Source organism: Onychostoma macrolepis, chromosome 17, assembly GCF_012432095.1.
Source record: "Onychostoma macrolepis isolate SWU-2019 chromosome 17, ASM1243209v1, whole genome shotgun sequence".
Classification (NCBI taxonomy): domain Eukaryota; kingdom Metazoa; phylum Chordata; class Actinopteri; order Cypriniformes; family Cyprinidae; genus Onychostoma; species Onychostoma macrolepis.
Window position 1 is genome coordinate 10,594,029 of NC_081171.1, and position 17,873 is coordinate 10,611,901.

Consider the following 17,873-nt stretch of genomic DNA (forward strand, 5'->3'; position numbering starts at 1 on the left):
TGGTTTATCAGTAATGTCAGTGTAGATAAGCACAGTGAAATATCGCCATTCCTTTTAAATGATAGATAGCTGTAACTGAAATGTTCTGTTGTAGTGCATACTCGATCTCAAATTACGTGATTGTAATTTACAAAACATCTCAGAAAATATTATCTTTATTCAAAAGATAAAGTAATTTTAATGGAGAACAACATGATAAACAAGTAATTCCCAGTTAGTTATTTTTATTTTTATTTATTTTTATTTTTTTTTATTTTTTTTATTTTTAAGGGTGAAATATGATCCAAGCATGTTCTTGACAAGCTTTGTGAGATTCACCAAGTATGTCATTCCTCTTACAACAACCTTACAAACCCCTTCACTGCATGGTTTCTAGAAATATAAGCTATAAAGAGATATAAACTGCAATACAATGACTTAAGATTATTACAGTAGTAATATATTATTTAAATAGAAAACCTGTGACTCATGTATTTATTATCATTTATTATTTAGCTCCTAATATACAGTACAAACTACAGTATTATTGTTAATGTTTGGAGAAAATAAAACATATTGATGAGGTTTTCTGCTACCTAACCTACCTAGAGTTTCTGTTTTTCTTCTCATATTTTGGTATAAATATAATTATAACATTTCCAGCACCTTTTCTTTATGATGCAAGCAGTACATAACGCACAGATACAGATCACACCTGGTCCTACTACACATTTGTATTGTTACCAGCATAGGCCAAAGTCTGCCCAAGCGAGAATCATGAGGTTAAAAAAGTTCAGCATCAGAGCTCTGAGGCTTTGCTTCTAATCAGGCATGATTGATTTATCTGTAAAGACTTGGTTAATGTTACACAGGCATGCAATTTGCTTGGTTTATCAGTAATGTCAGTGTAGATAAGCACAGTGAAATATCGCCATTCCTTTTAAATGATAGATAGCTGTAACTGAAATGTTCTGTTGTAGTGCATACTCGATCTCAAATTACGTGATTGTAATTTACAAAACATCTCAGAAAATATTATCTTTATTCAAAAAGATAAAGTAATTTTTAATGGAGAACAACATGATAAACAAGTAATTCCCAGTTAGTTATTTTTATTTTTTTTTATTTTTATTTATTTTTATTTTTATTTTTAAGGGAAGTGTTCTGTGTTGAAGGAAACACCAATGTTGGGATGTAATAACAGTTCAGTATTGGGTGTGGAGCAGAAGCCCATAAACCACCTGATAGAGGAACAGCTGATGTGCACTAGGTGAAGGAACACCGAGTGCGTGATAAGTGTGTGATAAGTGTCTGTGAGTTGATTTTTCCCACTTTAGTTTGATGTATCAGGACTGATCTGCGTCGGGTGGGATGTGGATGCCTAGACTCTGCAGTAGGTTAGAAGCAGGCCCAGCAAGGCCGGCCTGAGAAGCGAGAGACTCCAGTAAATTCGAAACCAGGTTGAGATCCAAATCAAGCGGCTGGATTTCTTCCTCAACAAGCTCTGACCTTGAGGCGGCTGATGAGTTTTTAGATGCATCTGCTTTATTACCAGCCTAAAAGGAAATGGGGAAAAAAATAAATCAATAAAAAGTTTTCACATGGTTATGTGCACAGGACAAACAACATCTGTGGAGACTCACTCTGTTGTTCTGTGTAAAGCTTTTGCTAATATTTGTGCTTTGCAGTTCCTGGTCCATTTCATCCATGTATTTCCTCAGATTGTCCAGCTCCTCGGCACCTGCCTGCTCCTGAGACTCGCCATTCTGCACTTCTTCATCATCATCAACATCACTGCCATCCTCTTCATCATCCTCAAAGTCGTCAGAGTCTAACTCATCATCCTTACTTCCTGTAAAACAGGAAGTGAAAATTATTAGTGCTTTTCAGGTAGTGCACATTAGCAGTTAACCAATATATTTTGCATTTGTTAGTTACTACCATCAGCGAAAAAAGGTTTTCTATTTGGCAAATGTATCAGAAATGGAAGACTTTTATTTCGATAGCGTGAAATTACTTTATTTGTGAAAAATATTATAATGGGATTACAGACAGAATAAAGAAGTTGCCATATGAATAAATGTTTATTTTCAGATTTCTTTTTCTTTTTCTTTGGTCAAATTATTGTTTTTAAATGTATTAATTTTTAATTACTTCCAATTTAGCAAATATTATGTGAAATAAATAGGAATTTCATTTCAGCAATTGTTATGCATGCGTTTTTATTATCTTTAAATTAAACAATGTGATATACACATTGACTCGGCCACCAGTGCAGACAGTTCAATTGGGCATAAAAATAGGCATTAGTTTGATTTCTAAATAAAATTACAAAGAGTTCAGTTTAAAAATAATAAACCAGCTTTAACAAAAAATATTATATATATATATATATATATTAGTGCTGTCAAACGATTAATCGCATCCAAAATCAAAGTTTTAGTTTGCATAATATGTGTGTGTGTTCTGTGTATATTTATTATGTATATATAAATACACATACATACAGTATATATTTTGAAAATATTTACATGTCTATATTTATATTCATATAATTTATATTACAATAAATATATGTAATATATAAACATAATATTTTTCTGAAATATATACATGCATGTGTGTGTATTTATATATACATAATAAATATACACAGTGCACACATATATTATGCAAACAAAAACTTTTTTGGATGCGATTAATCGTTTGACAGCACTAATATGAATTATAATTTGAAAAAGTGGGATTGATTTAGATGGTCTAATTTCTCTGAAAATCAAACTCACCTAGCAGTCTATCAAGAGCACTGGTTACTGCATCTGGATCAAAACTGAATGGCTCAGTCAGACAAGATCTGAAACACAATTTGGAAAAAATAAAGACATAAACTATCATAGTGAATAATAACTGAAGTACTGACAATTCAGATGGAATATCATTACCTGGGTATTTCAGCTCCTTCATGAGAGGACATGGCACTGATGAAGCTCTTCATGCCTTTCGTTACAGCTATGAGACTGTAGCCAGCTTCTTCCTCCTGCAGCTCCTCATCAGGTTGTGCCGTCTTGCGAGTGCCATCGCTCACCCCTCGACCTCCTCTCTCCTCAAGCAGCCTCTCCAGCTCCTGAGGGGAGATGTCTAACCATGCATCACCTAAAGGGGGCGATTGAGAGGACAACACTATTGATTCCGACTCACTTTCAACAAAAGCAGTGAATCAATTATGCTAGATTTTAAAGGATGTTTTGTTGTATTATGAAAACAAAAGCAATAAGGATCAAGAATTTATTGTTAACCTTTTTATTTTATTAGCAAAATTACATAAAATTTCTTAATTCAATTCCTACGTTTAATTTGTTTTGTTCTGACTTTGCCTTTATATTTCTTCACAAAGACTGTTAAAAATCAAAGTCTGTGAAATGTTTAAAATACTATGATACACTCTTCAATCCCCCTGGTACTTTGTAATATCCTTATTCATTAAAATTGAATGTGAGCTATGCCTTTTTATTTATTTTGTTTTAATTTTTTTCTCTCTTATTTGTTTATATTTTGTATTGTTATTATTTGATTGTTACCTTTCTCTGCAATAAAAAATAAATAATGCTAGATTACACTCAATATTGGATGTCAATATGTGCAGCGCTATATCAGATATCAGATAGAATGGTACATACTGTCCTCTGGTGGTAGATGTGCCTCTTGATTTTTTAGCTCTTCCAAACTGTAGGAGGCATCCTCCAAGACATTCATCACCTCTTGACCAGGATTCTGAATGTCAGGGCTTGAGAAAGAGTAACAGGAGACTTATACACTACTGTTGAAGTCATTTATGCTCAGCAAGGTTGCATTTCTTTTATAAAAAATACAGTAAACGCAGCAATATTTTGAAATATAATTAAAATTCAACATAAATGTTCTGTCACATGGTCCTTCAGAAATCATTCTAATATGCTGATTTGGTGCAAAAGAAACATTTCTAATTATTATCAATGTTGAAAACAGTTGCGCTCTTTAATATTTTATAGAAACTGTGATACATTTTTTTCAGGATTTTTAATGAATAAAAAGCTCAAAAGAATAGCATTTATTTGAAACAGAAATCTTTTGTAACATAAAACACCTGTGCTGTGACTTTTGATTAATTTACTACATCCCTGCTGAATAAAAAATATTAATAATAAAGATATTAATTTATTACTGACCCCAAACTTTTGAACTACACATACTGTCCATACACACACAAAAAACAGTACATTTACACACAGATATAGTCAAATAAACTTGATTTTGAACCATGACAACCAGCTACAAATAAAAAAAGTCACTCTCACCGATGAGTGCTGGTTATAGACTGTCTGAAGAAACTCTCTGCTAATGTCATTAGATCTTTGTATCCAACGGATCCTTCTAGTTCACTCTGTTTACAAAAATACACAAAAACATAAGCAAAAACACATCTACACACATACAAAATGAAATAGATGTTTATTTTTTGTTAAATCGTTTCTCTCAGGCCAAGGAATCTTTGCATCATCTGAGTATTGTGAACACAGAAACTCTCTCCTACCTTAAAATATCCATTCTTTTTGAGACTCTCTAAAAAGCCTCTCCATAGTGGGTTACTGCTGACTGAAGCCTCTTTCTCTGATGAGGACTGTCCACTCTTGGAGCAAAGGATTTCAAAGCCATGGGCCTTAGACATGAACAGAAAATAGAATACTTCACTATAGTTACAAAATGCTTAATGTGAAAAATCACATTTCTGAGCATATTAAAAAAAATCCACTTGTAAAATACTTGAAGAAACAGATGTTCATCTCTGTAGGATTAAAATCTGCATTTTAATAGTCAGCTTTCTCCATACATGACTGGAGAACACATAGCATAAACTCACCAGTTTCATTCCCAGCTCATGAGCTCTGTACTGGGGATGAGAGCGGGCGGGAAGCGTGAAACCACTCCGCCGATCCGGAACAAAACTCTGTTGTTGCAGCTGTGCGTACAAGCAGCGAGTAAACTTTACCTACAGGAATGGGGGAAGGGAACAGTTTCACAGTTACTTGAGGAGTTTTCAAAAACTACATCAGGTTAAATCTACACTATCATTCAAAAGTTTGGGGGTGGTAAGATTTTGTTTTACTATTTTTTTAGGGGAAAAAAATCTTCTAATGCACACAAAAATATCGCTAACTCTTTTCTCTTTTTATTTTAATATATTATAGCAGTAATAATATATTACTCCAGTCTTGTAATATGCTGAATAGGTGTTCAGGAAGCATTTCTTATAATTATTAATGTTGAAAACGGTTTTGCTGCTTAGTATTTTTGTGGAAATCATGACAGGTTTTCAGGATTCATTAATGTCTCTTAAAAACAGCATTTATTTGGAACTAAATAGACTGCTTCTTACTGATTTCAGAACTCTAGTGTCAGGAGGAAACGTGCGGAAAGTTCGACAGGCCTGGAGGTCAACAGGGTCACGCAGATAGAAAGCAGACACGGCAGGGGCTATAAGGTCAGGCCTCTTAGACAACACCACAGCAATGCCCGCAGGCACATAACAGTGAGCGTGGTGGAAATTCTGCTGGATTTTATCTGGATACCTGCACACATATACGAATGATAAATGAGTACAACCTAAAATAAACATACAGAAACAATATAAATACTTATTTTAAAAAATATCACCACTCTCACCCATCCAGCCTCCTGGCTAGAGCGGAGCGTATGGGCTGTTTGGCTAAACAGCTCTCAGTGTGTGAATGCAGCACCTCTAGAGCCTGACCCACAGCAGGCACTGAGTCTCTGGGCCAGCCAACCTCTCCAGAACGTGTCCGGTTGGGTAATATATGCAGCTCTCCCTGGTACAGGAACACCTGAGAAAGACAACAACAGAGAGAAAAAGTGAAAAGCCAATGGGAACAGAGTATATATGCACCTCAGGATGATTACCAGAACAACCTTACTTTTAAAAACAATAAAAGTGTGTTTTGGGATGTTATTCGAGTTCAACTTACGCTTACACATCACAGTGAAAAATATATGACAAATCAGACTTGTACCTGAAGGAGTACCATGGTATTGCTATATTCAATAAAACATGATAATATCATGGTATTACCAACTTAAATGTCCAAAACTAACCCTGTTTTCACTGCTGCCAGGGTCCAACCACTTTGGCAAGTGTTCAGCTGCTTCAATCAGAAGAAACTGTCCATCATTATCGCAGACAACAGCAGCTACATCACTAAAAGTGCGTGTGATGTGTTTGAGCAGGTAAACGACGAACCATTCATCCTCCACATTATCACCGAACTGAGTAACGCCGCCCAGGTGCGCAGGCACATCTCCTATGGAGCGTAAAAGAAGATTTTTGGTAACTTGTCACATGTTCATTCTCTAGAACTACAAAACTGATATACATATGCATACCTTTCTCAGGGTGGTATCTTAGATTGAAGGCTTGATGTTGCCAGATGTACTGCACCAGAAGAGGGGCGATCTCAGCGAGGATGTTTTGCAGGATCCGCTGGAGAAATCTCTCATGGGCTTCCGAGTCTGATGGGTCAGGATGAACCAGAAAAAGCTGATACTGGACCGCGTCTTCAGGGATAGAAGGTCTTTTTAAGAAATCCATATTCATGTCTCATTATACCCTGAAAGCTGAGAGGGAGCAACATAGGTCATGTCATTAGAGATTCCTGAAACGTGCCTATCGAACGCTATTACATCGCAGAAATTACGCAGCATGTGAAATATATTCATGCAGATAACAGTCTGGAAATTACCTGTCAGATTTTACTAGTTATGCGATTGCTTGATCAGTAAACGCGTAATAATGGCGATCATGTGGACAGCTTGAGCTCGCGGGATTTTCCTTAAACGCCCCGGAAGTGTCGTAGTTTAGCATACAAGTCCTCAGTTCAAAATAAGGGTCATTTTGAGCAACTTGACAATTTGAGTTTCTCACAAAACATTACATGAGTGACTATTATATATATATATATATATATATATATTGTAACCTTAAGGCGGGCCCCGCCCTGCAAGTGTCGCTGTACACAAGGAAGGAATATATTATTTTATCATCCCTATTTTTCAGCAATTTATGCAACATAAGCCATACACAGAAATTCTATAATTTATATATATATATATATATATATATACAAATTCTATAATTTCTCTCTCTATATATATATACACATATATATATACAGGTGCATCTCAATAAATTAGAATGTTGTGGAAAAGTTCATTTATTTCAGTAATTTAACTCAAATTGTGAAACTCGTGTATTAAATAAATTCAATGCACACAGACTGAAGTAGTTTAAGTCTTTGGTTCTTTTAATTGTGATGATTTTGGCTCAAATTTAACAAAAACCCACCAATTCACTATCTCAACAAATTAGAATACTTCATAAGACCAATAAAAAAAAAAACATTTTTAGTGAATTGTTGGCCTTCTGGAAAGTATGTTCATTTACTGTATATGTACTCAAGACTTGGTAGGGGCTCCTTTTGCTTTAATTACTGCCTCAATTCGGCATGGCGTGGAGGTGATCAGTTTGTGGCACTGCTGAGATGGTATGGAAGCTCGGGATTCTTTGACTGTGGCCTTCAGCTCATCTGCATTTTTTGGTCTCTTGTTTCTCATTTTCCTCTTGACAATACTCTCAAGATTCTCTATGGGGTTCAGGTCTGGTGAGTTTGCTGGCCAGTCAAGCACACCAACACCATGGTCATTTAACCAACTTTTGGTGCTTTTGGCAGTGTGGGCAGGTGCCAAATCCTGATGAAAAATGAAATCAGCATCTTTAAAAAGCTGGTCAGCAGAAGGAAGCATGAAGTGCTCCAAAATTTCTTGGCAAACGGGTGCAGTGACTTTGGTTTTCAAAAAACACAACGGACCAACACCAGCAGATGACATTGCACCCCAAATCATCACAGACTGTGGAAACTTAACACTGGACTTCAGGCAACTTGGGCTATGAGCTTCTCCACCCTTCCTCCAGACTCTAGGACCTTGGTTTCCAAATGAAATACAAAACTTGCTCTCATCTTAAAAGAGGACTTTGGACCACTGGGCAACAGTCCAGTTCTTCTCCTTAGCCCAGGTAAGACGCCTCTGACGTTGTCTGTGGTTCAGGAGTGGCTTAACAAGAGGAATACAACAACTGTAGCCAAATTCCTTGACACGTCTGTGTGTGGTGGCTCTTGATGCCTTGACCCCAGCCTCAGTCCATTCCTTGTGAAGTTCACCCAAATTCTTGAATCAATTTTGCTTGACAATCCTCATAAGGCTGCGGTTCTCTCGGTTGGTTGTGCATCTTTTTCTTCCACACTTTTTCCTTCCACTCAACTTTCTGTTAACATGCTTGGATACAGCACTCTGTGAACAGCCAGCTTCTTTGGCAATGAATGTTTGTGGCTTACCCTCCTTGCGAAGGGTGTCAATGATTGTCTTCTGGACAACTGTCAGATCAGCAGTCTTCCCCATGATTGTGTAGCCTAGTGAACCAAACTGAGAGACCATTTTGAAGGCTCAGGAAACCTTTGCAGGTGTTTTGAGTTGATTAGCTGATTGGCATGTCACCATATTCTAATTTGTTGAGATAGTGAATTGGTGGGTTTTTGTTAAATGTGAGCCAAAATCATCACAATTAAAAGAACCAAAGACTTAAACTACTTCAGTCTGTGTGCATTGAATTTATTTAATACACGAGTTTCACAATTTGAGTTGAATTATTCAAATAAATGAACTTTTCCAAGACATTCTAATTTATTGAGATGCACCTGTATATAAAATAACTGAAATGTTGAAATGAAAATACAGCTGAAGAGAAATTAAAATATAATAATAAATTAATACTTTTGTATTAATCAAGGATGCATTAAATTGATCAATACATTTGTAATGTTACAAAATATTTCTACTTCATATAAATGCTGTTCTTTTGAACTTTCTATTCATCAAAGAATTCTGAAAAATGTCAATTTTCCACAAAAAAATATTAAGCAGCACAAATGTTTTCAAAATGTTTTTTGAGCACTAAATCAGCATATTAGAATGATTTCTGAAAGACTGTGCCACACTGAAAATTGAGGTAATGACTGCTGAAATTCCACTTTGCCATCACAGGAATAAATATACAATTTAAAATATGTAAAATATTTGAAAACAGTTACTTTAAAATCTATTAATATTTCACAATACTGTTTTCACTGCATTTTTCATCATATAAATGCAGCCTTGGTAAGCGTAAGAGACTCTCAAAAACCAACCCCTACTAAACCCAAACCTTTGAATGGTAGTGTATATACAAATACAATTCATTCCATCATAGAATAAGGATGAAAATACAGATAAGCCCACATTAGAAGAGAGAGCATAAAACGTCATTGGCCTGCTTGTTTGGTTGGTTGGTTGTTTAGTCAGTTACTTTCAGATAATGAAATACGGTACATCAAATTTGGACACATAGAGAGAAGAACAGTTATGTAGTTAGTTATGGAACATAATTTTATGTAGGTCTATTTAAAAACAGACCCTGGCAAATACTTGATTGGCAGTCAGATGACTCAGTCTTTGTTTGACATCCATTACGTCTTTTGGCCTTTATATAGTTCATCTGTTCCCCTGTGTGTTGATGTGGCTGTTTAAACCATTTAAACACATTATTTAATTCATCTCAGGGTTTAAACAGGTCCATTAGCTGGTTCCCCTGACAGTTATTTTTCAGTCTTAGAAATCCAGCCCCAGGTGTGCATTAGAGCGTGCATTAGAGAGAAACCTGCACCTGTGTTTGCAAGTCTCCCAATGACGAAAGAGCATTACAACTCATTTTAGAAGGACTGTATAAAAGAGACCAAGAACAACACACTTCATCTTGAACAAAGACAGCAGGTAAGAGATTCTTTACTATCAAAATTCTGTATTGTTTTATGAATATCTAGACGGATTGTGACTTAAAACTTACAGAAGAAAACATTCAAGTGTTTTCTTCATATATTTGTATTATAAATCTATATTTGAAATCTTAGCTAACCATCATTTTTATAAGACGTTACAACAACAAAAGGGACTACAGATGAAAATTAGCCAGTGTTGGCTAATCTGGTGCATTTTACATATTGTATATATTATTAATATGCATTGTCCCCGATTAAATAAATGAAATGAAACAACCTTTGTTATATTCAGTCGTATGATTTTATCCACTGCTTTAACCTCTTAAAAGTAAAATAAATTTGAATTCTTTTTCATGAACATTTACATTGTTTAGAGAAATTATAGAATTTCTGGGTATGGTTTCTGTTGCATAAATTCTTGAAAAATAGGGATGAATGTAATCATGTTGTACTTTGTACATTTAGTGGTTTTTGCCCGACAGGTAACAAATTAATATGTGTGACTTTAATAATTTTGTTTTAATGGATTTATAGAACCAAATAATTGAACATTGCATTTTTCCTATTGTAAGAATATTATATGACAGTGCAATGTTGCCTATATAAAATGTCTTTGTTTCAGTTTTAGCATGGAGTGGAACGGAAGGTTGCTGGTCCAGTTGTTAATGCTAGTGTGTGTGTTGGAGGTTAGCCTTTGCCAGCACTGGTCATATGGTTGGCTTCCTGGTGGAAAGAGAAGTGTTGGTGAAGTGGAGGCAACATTTAGGGTGAGCTTATCCTCTTGTTATCATTTGTCTGTTAGTGTTTCTCTATCCCATTGCATGTCCACTTTAGTCCTTTTTAGTAACCGGGGAGTGTTGGAACATTGGGTGAAAAACTGAAAATATTCAAAGTACTGAGATATGTGAGTACTAATATTGAGTATTAAATCTGCCTCCATCAGATGATGGATGCTGGTGATGCAGTACTGTCCATTCCTGCAGACACTCCAATGGAGCGGCTTTCACCGATACACATAGTAAGAGCATGACTGTTCCTCTTTCTAACTGGAAAACATATGCAGCTTAATTTCCCAGTGCGAAACTGATCAGTGATCTTTCTATTATAATTACAGGTGAATGAGGTGGACTCTGAAGGTTTGCCTCTGAAAGAACAGAGATTTCCCAACAGACGAGGAAGAATGTAAAAGCATAAAAGATGAAGATAAACCCTTGGAGCCAATGAGAATAAATTTAAGTTTTATGCCATGGGAACAGCATGTTTTATTGAGTTGAAATATCCTCCTCATATGGTTTTAATAAATATACTGCATTGGAGGCACATAGCCTATACTGTAAATACCTAGTATGCCTAGTTTGTTCAAAATGAATATTAAATGTGCTCAAAGCTGAAGCAAAAGTTGCACTATAATTGGTCAAATAACCAAAGGCTTTTTTCCCCAGAATACAGACAAAATACACATCCCGTCTTTTCTTCCACACGGTGGCGCTATTGTATCCGGGTATGGCTACAGTGACATCACGAAAATGTTGCGACAACGTTTTTATAGTTTATTCACTCTGTAGATTAGGATTTAAATTGTTTTAATATTTAAGACTGAAGCCGATTAAATATGTTGTGGCTAATAAATATATCATAAGCATTTACAAAGATTATCTGTTAGCTTATCACATTTGCCTTTCAAAAGCACTGAATAATATGATTAAAACTGTTTTCGTAACATTTGTGGTTTGAATAAGAGATCACAAACTATGAAAATTTAAAGTGTAAGGTCGAAAACTAGACAATTATTTTGGTAGGCCTAATTATGTTCTGCTTAACTGACATCGAGTTTATGGTCTCTGTTGTAAAAAAAACCCCAGCATATGCTGGTTAGGTAGGCCTACGTTTTGAAGCATGGTAGCTGGTTTAAGCTGGTTTTAGCTGGTCCTTAGTTGGTCTTGAGCTAGTTTTAGCTGGACATAAGCTGGTCGTAAGCAACTACATCCTGCTAAGGACCAGCTTAAACCAGTAATAACCAATTAGGACCAGCTTAAACCACCTCAAACCAGCTGCCATGCTTCAAAACATACCTTCAAAACAACTAGCATTCTTATTTTTTCCCCATATGGGTCAGTAAATCGAATACATGCAAGGTTCAATAAAAGTGTGTCAATATACTTTATTAGGACTGAGCAGATGGTCAAATAGCTGAGCTATTAGCGACTGAACATGTACCTTCTCCAACAGGTCTTCTATATTAGGATTTTGATTGAGACAGCTTTACACCTCTGATAGTGATGATTTTGCTCATAGCTCCACATAGTTCACAAAATGAAGGGAATTCAGAGAGCTGTGATAATATCAGTGAAATGCGAGTGTCAAAAGTGAATCTGTGAGGTGAGATCTTGGATGGTGTGACACATTAATCATATTTAAGTGCTTAGACATTATCACCTCTGAACATGAAGCTTAATGCAGCATCTACATACACAGCATGATACGTCCACCTGTCACAGATACAAACTGAAAATCTTCTTAGAAAAACTCTGAAAATCAGGTCTCAAAGGTGAGGGTTAGTGGTTAGCAAAACCTGCTCACAGAATCAGAACAATTTCTTTAAGTAACCCATAACCCATGATTTGTTCTGACACATTACATGCTTTGAAGATTATAACAGCAGCATGGGGCTAATGCAGCACAGGGATAATATTGTAAATCACCATCATTCCGTCAATCAAAAGAGAATCTTCACTTTTAAATCATAGTTTATTATCATTCTGAACCGTTAAAAGCTACAGTTTGATCACGTCTTACTCTGACAAATGATTTACAGTAGACTAATTACACGGATACTCCCCCTGGATCATGTCCCTTGTTCAAGTGTATAATAATCTAAATGTTAAATCTTATACCTTACATGGATTTGTTAGTATATGTTGTTTTATCCTCAGCAGATTAGCCTTCCACCTCTGCTGACATCTCAAAAGATCATCACCCAACATCGCTTCCTGTGAAGTTTCTACAAGTTTCAAGCAGTTTGTTCTGAATGCTATTACACCAAAGAAAAGTTTCTGCAGCAAACCGTGCAATAAAAACACAGACATTTTCATTTTTTATAATTTAAACTTTATCAGACTTGATCCTTGATACACCTACTAATAATCACATTTTTAAAAACATTATAGAGATTAATATAGTGTGAAATGTGTGCTCAACCATTCAACCTCTACCATATACATTGTAGGAAATAATAATATTAACACTATAAAATGTCCTTCCCACTTGTACTATTATAGAAGATGTTTGAAACTGTGGATTGCTATATTTTTTTAATAATATGAAACGCTTGTATTCCTCATTCATATGTTGCTTTGGATATGGTTATTAACTAAACCATTTAAAAAAAAAAAAAAAAGTTACTTGGAATAAAATAATAAAACAGAAACTTATTTTATTTCAGCTAATATCCAAAGCAACTTGATCTATTAAAATAACTAAAAATACAACAATATATACAGACATGTATATAGACAAATAAAAAACTCGGCTAAAAAGGGCAAATAAAATAACACTGGTTTTAAAGTGAATTAAACAGATGAGATTTTTTTAAGGCAAATAAAAAAAATTCAGTAATTTACTCTTGAACAAAGATATTTTTCAATAACTACAAACCAACATGTTACCCAAGCGTTAAAAAAAATAGAAATATATATATATATTATTGTACAAAATTACACATTACTCAGGTTTTTAGTAACAAAAACAAAATAGATTAGGTAAATTAGAAATATTATTTAAAAGAAAACTTTTTTGTGTAAAGTGTCACAGGAAATGGATACAAACCTGTACAGTTATGATAGCAGCTCCCACACTCCATTAAATGATTTGAAATTGCAGGGAGGGTTTGCGTTCACTGAGCATGATCCAACTGTTTTATTCTGTCAGCCACGAATTGCTCTTTTGTAAGGTGGCATGAAGCCGTTTGTGAAGGCTTAGTGAGAGATCAGCACAGCCTGAGGCAGTGGAAGCAGTGCATGTCACATGTGATCAAACACAATATAAGGCCGTATCACACCACTGACTGTGGAGATCTCCCCAGGGACGCCCCTCCTTCATCCTCTCATTAAAAGAGATCATGACTGTCTGTCTGACATCCACAGGAACTAGATACTGCAAGTGGAAGTGTTCGTATGGCAGCCAAATGATGATTCTCAGACTATTTAATCAGAAATTTTTGATATTTGTGCTCAAGAGTATAACTAAATTTGCATTATGTTAGACACATTATGGAGTAATAATGGTCAAAAGCTTGGAATAATTAAAGTATTTTTTGTTTGGTCTCATTTTATATTAGATGTCTTTAACGCTGTATTTAAATAAAGAATAATGAATGATACAATGTACTTATTATGTTCATGTTGTATTGTAAATCACTTTTTCTGCTATTGAGGTGGGATATGGGTAAGTTTAGGGACAGGATTAGTGGTTTGGTTAGGTTTAAGGGAGGGTTAGAGTAATTAGAGGAAGGAATTTCAATATAAGTACATCGTTAAAAACATTAATGTACACAATAAGTGCATTGTACCAAATCATTCATTTAAATGAAAGTACATAGTAGTTAAAGACACTCAATATAAAGTGGGTCCTATTTTAAGATCTTTTATTTGTTCTTTATTTGGAAAAACATAAACATAACTATTAATACAGCATTTAAAAAAAAACACTAATAGAGCAATAATAATAAAAAACAAACTTTTATTTGAATATATTTTGAAATTAATTTGTTCTTGTGATGGTAAAGATAATTTTTCAGCAGCCATTTTCCATTATTCGATGTAATATAATCCTTCATAAATCATTATAATATAATGATTTGGTGCTCAAATATTATTGGAGATCAATTATTATTGGAGTTTAATGTTGAAAAGTTTTTACGGTTTAATATTTCTGTGGAAACCTTGATACATATTTTCATTGGTGAGCATAACAGGCTTCCTTCAAAAATATAATTTTTTAAATTATTCTATTGACTATTGATCGACCATTAAAAAAATATTTAATTTGCTTTACAGAGCTGTTTTATTATCTTAAAACATTTCTTAGATAATTCTAAATGAGATGCAGAATACAAAATAATTTGCTGCAAAAATATCACTTATGCATGTCAGCTAAAGAAAAAAAAAAAATTTCTTCCATAATCCTTTGGATTAAACAGCATAAATACAAAATTATTTTTCAAATAACATTTTAACAACATCAATGTAACACTGACAACCAGAACAATTCCAATATATTCCCTTAACCCTAGAAGATATATGGAGAGCAACAAAGTGTCTGTTTGCTAAAGTGGAATATAATTTGTCCAATCAATTAGAAATCAAAAAACGTAATTAACAAAATGTTTGTGAACAAACTGAGCAGCAGCGTGAAGTGGTTTTGGGGTCCATCAGATGGATTTTTCACTCTTTGATGCATTGAGCTCCAATGCTTTTTTCTCATGAGTGAGCAACCAAACTTTAATATCATCTCCCTTTCCTCCCATATATGAGCCACTGTCCCCTGAACTACGCAGCACCCGGTGACACGGCACTATCAGGGGAACCTAAGAGAACAACACAGAAAAGCTGCATCAAATGAGAAAAAAAAAAACAAAGCCTCAAGATAAATCAATCTGTCATGATCATTGCAACAATCTCACTGGGTTATTCTTCATGGCTGAACCCACTGCTCGCACAGCTTTTGGATTGTCGATCATTTCAGCAAGCTGCTTGTAGGAGACCGTTTTACCAAGTCCCACTTCCTTAAACAGAGTCCACAGCACATGTGCTTTAAAAGAGTCTGGAAAAGAGAAAGAGGGAGGAAAACAGTCACAGTTAAAATCCTTGTTTTTAATTGAAATGAACTACAGATGTAGTGGAGTAGTGTGTGTATGTGACTAACCGCTCTGCATTAGCGGATGGTGTAAGGCAGGCAAAGGAAGAGTGCTGATGGACTCGGGTTTCATGAAGTAGCACTGAAGCCAGTCAACACAGCGCTGTAACTCAGGGCTCATTTCTGACTGGCCAACAGGGTGTACACTACAACAGGATACACATTAAAGGAAAATTTGTTGAAAATACACTGTATATGTAGATTAATTGGTTGGTTCATCAGAGCATATCTAGAGAAATGTAGCATTACATAACTTGCTCACCGTGGATCCTCTGCAGTGAATGGGTGCCGTCAGATTGAGAGTTCAAACATTTGATAAAAACATCATAATAATCCACACGACTCCATCAATAACCGTCTTGTGAAATATTTGATGTTGATGAAGTACTTCGAAACAGTGAATCATTTTGAGAAACAAAATTTCAAATAGCTTCGTTTCCCCCACTACTAGCAACACTACCTGTGGTTTCGTGAACATGATTTCACCAAGTGCAACATGTTCCTGGATCAACATCCTTGTTGATCCTGGAACAACATTCCAATCAACCAATCAGAATTGAGGGATAAGTTTACAGGAACTGTCAATTTTCACCTTACAACCAGAGTTAGGTGCTTCTACACCCTTGTGATTCAACTATCATTTCCCTCTGATTTTAGAGATTATGGGTAGGTTTATGTTTATGAGTAGAGATAGGGTTTTGGACACTAATGTTGATCCAGGAACATGTTGCACTTTGCAAAATCACGGCGACCGTGTGGTTTACATGTTATGACTGGCTAATGTCTGACAGTTTGTGTCATGCTTGCGAGAGTTACCTTTCCTCTTTGTCTGTTCCCAGTTTGATATTAATGGTATGAACCCCCTTCTCACAGCCGCTCAGCAGGATTTCTCCTACTGGCGAGCAGAGAGTCACATCCCGCAGCACACAAGAACCGCTGTCAGACATCACAAACTGCACACAGCAAGCAATCTGCTGTCAAAACGCTGTTAAACACATGCAATATATACTGTAGTGTAGTCACGTGTGATAAATACTCGCACGCACACCAGCAATTTACACACGTCATAGATCCGCACACTCAAAACATCAAGTTACTTTTTCACGCAGAAGTAAAGTTAGACATCACCGACAGTTAGTACAAGATTCTTTTTTATTACATTAACAAACTGAAAAATAATATAGACACTACATACATGTTTACAACGAACAATGGACGCCAGGGACTTTTTTAATGTCTGCGGAACATTACTGAACATGTTCTTAATTTCACTTCCTGCTTGGTAAACGATGTAAGGACAACCGACCAATCAGAGCACAGCATATTTTCGCTCAGCTCTGTGATTGGACAATTCTGCTCTCAATCTGCCAGCAGCGTATTATAATAACATATTTAATGTAGTTTGATTTAGGTCGAGCAAATCTTGATAACAGAAAAAATATAAAATACTTTTTTCATACATTAATTCTTCTTATTAAAGAGAATAACTCCTCATTTTTTCATAAAGACAAATGTGAACAAAAGACAAATCACACATTGGTACTGTTGTGAAGGGGGTTGAACATCCACAACAGGATTTTCAGTGCTCAGGTGAATGTGCAGCCTCCTCTCTCACACACAGAGAGGACTCACTCATGCGCTCAGGTTTATAAGAGACAAACTCCATGTTCAGCATTTGGTTTTATATTTGATGCCTCCTCCTTGTAGTAAAACTTGGTTGTTGAAAGAGAGCTAATTTGAGAATTCAGTGAAGTATCTTCTAGAACACAAACAGAGCTGCCTCCCCTGCCATAAGAGCAATTCTCAACCTATATGAGAATTTAATGAGACATGAAGAATAGACTTGTAGAGACATGGGCCATGTGAAACCTGGGCTGAAATAAATCCTTGTTAGAAAATAACCATTGTCATTGTCACCAGTTAATCTAGTACCAATCTATGTCCAATGTTTTGACCATTTTTCTTTTCCTTAAATAACTGAGTTTTAGTAGACAAATGTTCCAGGAAAAGCTTATTTTAACTTTAGTAAAACGTCACTAAAGACGGGAATAATGGCTGCGGAAG

At 35.3% G+C, this 17,873-nt stretch overlaps 3 protein-coding genes across 4 annotated transcripts; 1 reads left to right on the forward strand and 2 right to left on the reverse strand.

The window, feature by feature from the left end:
* Nucleotides 1-282: 282 nt before the first annotated feature.
* On the reverse strand, nucleotides 283-6,897 carry ecd (ecdysoneless homolog (Drosophila)). Its single transcript, XM_058748299.1, has 13 exons — nucleotides 6,771-6,897; nucleotides 6,415-6,645; nucleotides 6,127-6,332; nucleotides 5,680-5,858; nucleotides 5,393-5,585; nucleotides 4,877-5,005; nucleotides 4,550-4,675; nucleotides 4,314-4,399; nucleotides 3,657-3,763; nucleotides 2,922-3,132; nucleotides 2,766-2,833; nucleotides 1,623-1,831; nucleotides 283-1,535 (listed from the first exon to the last, which is right to left on the reverse strand). The coding sequence occupies exons 2-13, from the start codon at nucleotides 6,623-6,625 to the stop codon at nucleotides 1,326-1,328; spliced, it is 1,935 nt and encodes a 644-aa protein (XP_058604282.1). The 5' UTR covers nucleotides 6,626-6,645; nucleotides 6,771-6,897; the 3' UTR covers nucleotides 283-1,325.
* Nucleotides 6,898-9,715: 2,818 nt separating this feature from the next.
* On the forward strand, nucleotides 9,716-11,222 carry gnrh3 (gonadotropin-releasing hormone 3). The gene is made up of 4 exons (XM_058749361.1): nucleotides 9,716-9,891; nucleotides 10,519-10,663; nucleotides 10,840-10,914; nucleotides 11,011-11,222. The coding sequence occupies exons 2-4, from the start codon at nucleotides 10,526-10,528 to the stop codon at nucleotides 11,080-11,082; spliced, it is 285 nt and encodes a 94-aa protein (XP_058605344.1). The 5' UTR covers nucleotides 9,716-9,891; nucleotides 10,519-10,525; the 3' UTR covers nucleotides 11,083-11,222.
* Nucleotides 11,223-14,616: 3,394 nt separating this feature from the next.
* mgmt (O-6-methylguanine-DNA methyltransferase) lies at nucleotides 14,617-17,091 on the reverse strand. Of its 2 annotated transcripts, none has more exons than XM_058749362.1 (5): nucleotides 17,005-17,091; nucleotides 16,626-16,762; nucleotides 15,819-15,955; nucleotides 15,577-15,716; nucleotides 14,617-15,480 (listed from the first exon to the last, which is right to left on the reverse strand). In XM_058749362.1, the coding sequence occupies exons 1-5, from the start codon at nucleotides 17,065-17,067 to the stop codon at nucleotides 15,325-15,327; spliced, it is 633 nt and encodes a 210-aa protein (XP_058605345.1). In that variant the 5' UTR covers nucleotides 17,068-17,091; the 3' UTR covers nucleotides 14,617-15,324. The 2 variants fall into 2 exon arrangements, with proteins under 2 accessions (XP_058605345.1, XP_058605346.1); XM_058749363.1 differs by having other exon boundaries at nucleotides 16,626-16,794; nucleotides 17,005-17,059.
* Between the last annotated feature and the right edge of the window lie 782 nt (nucleotides 17,092-17,873).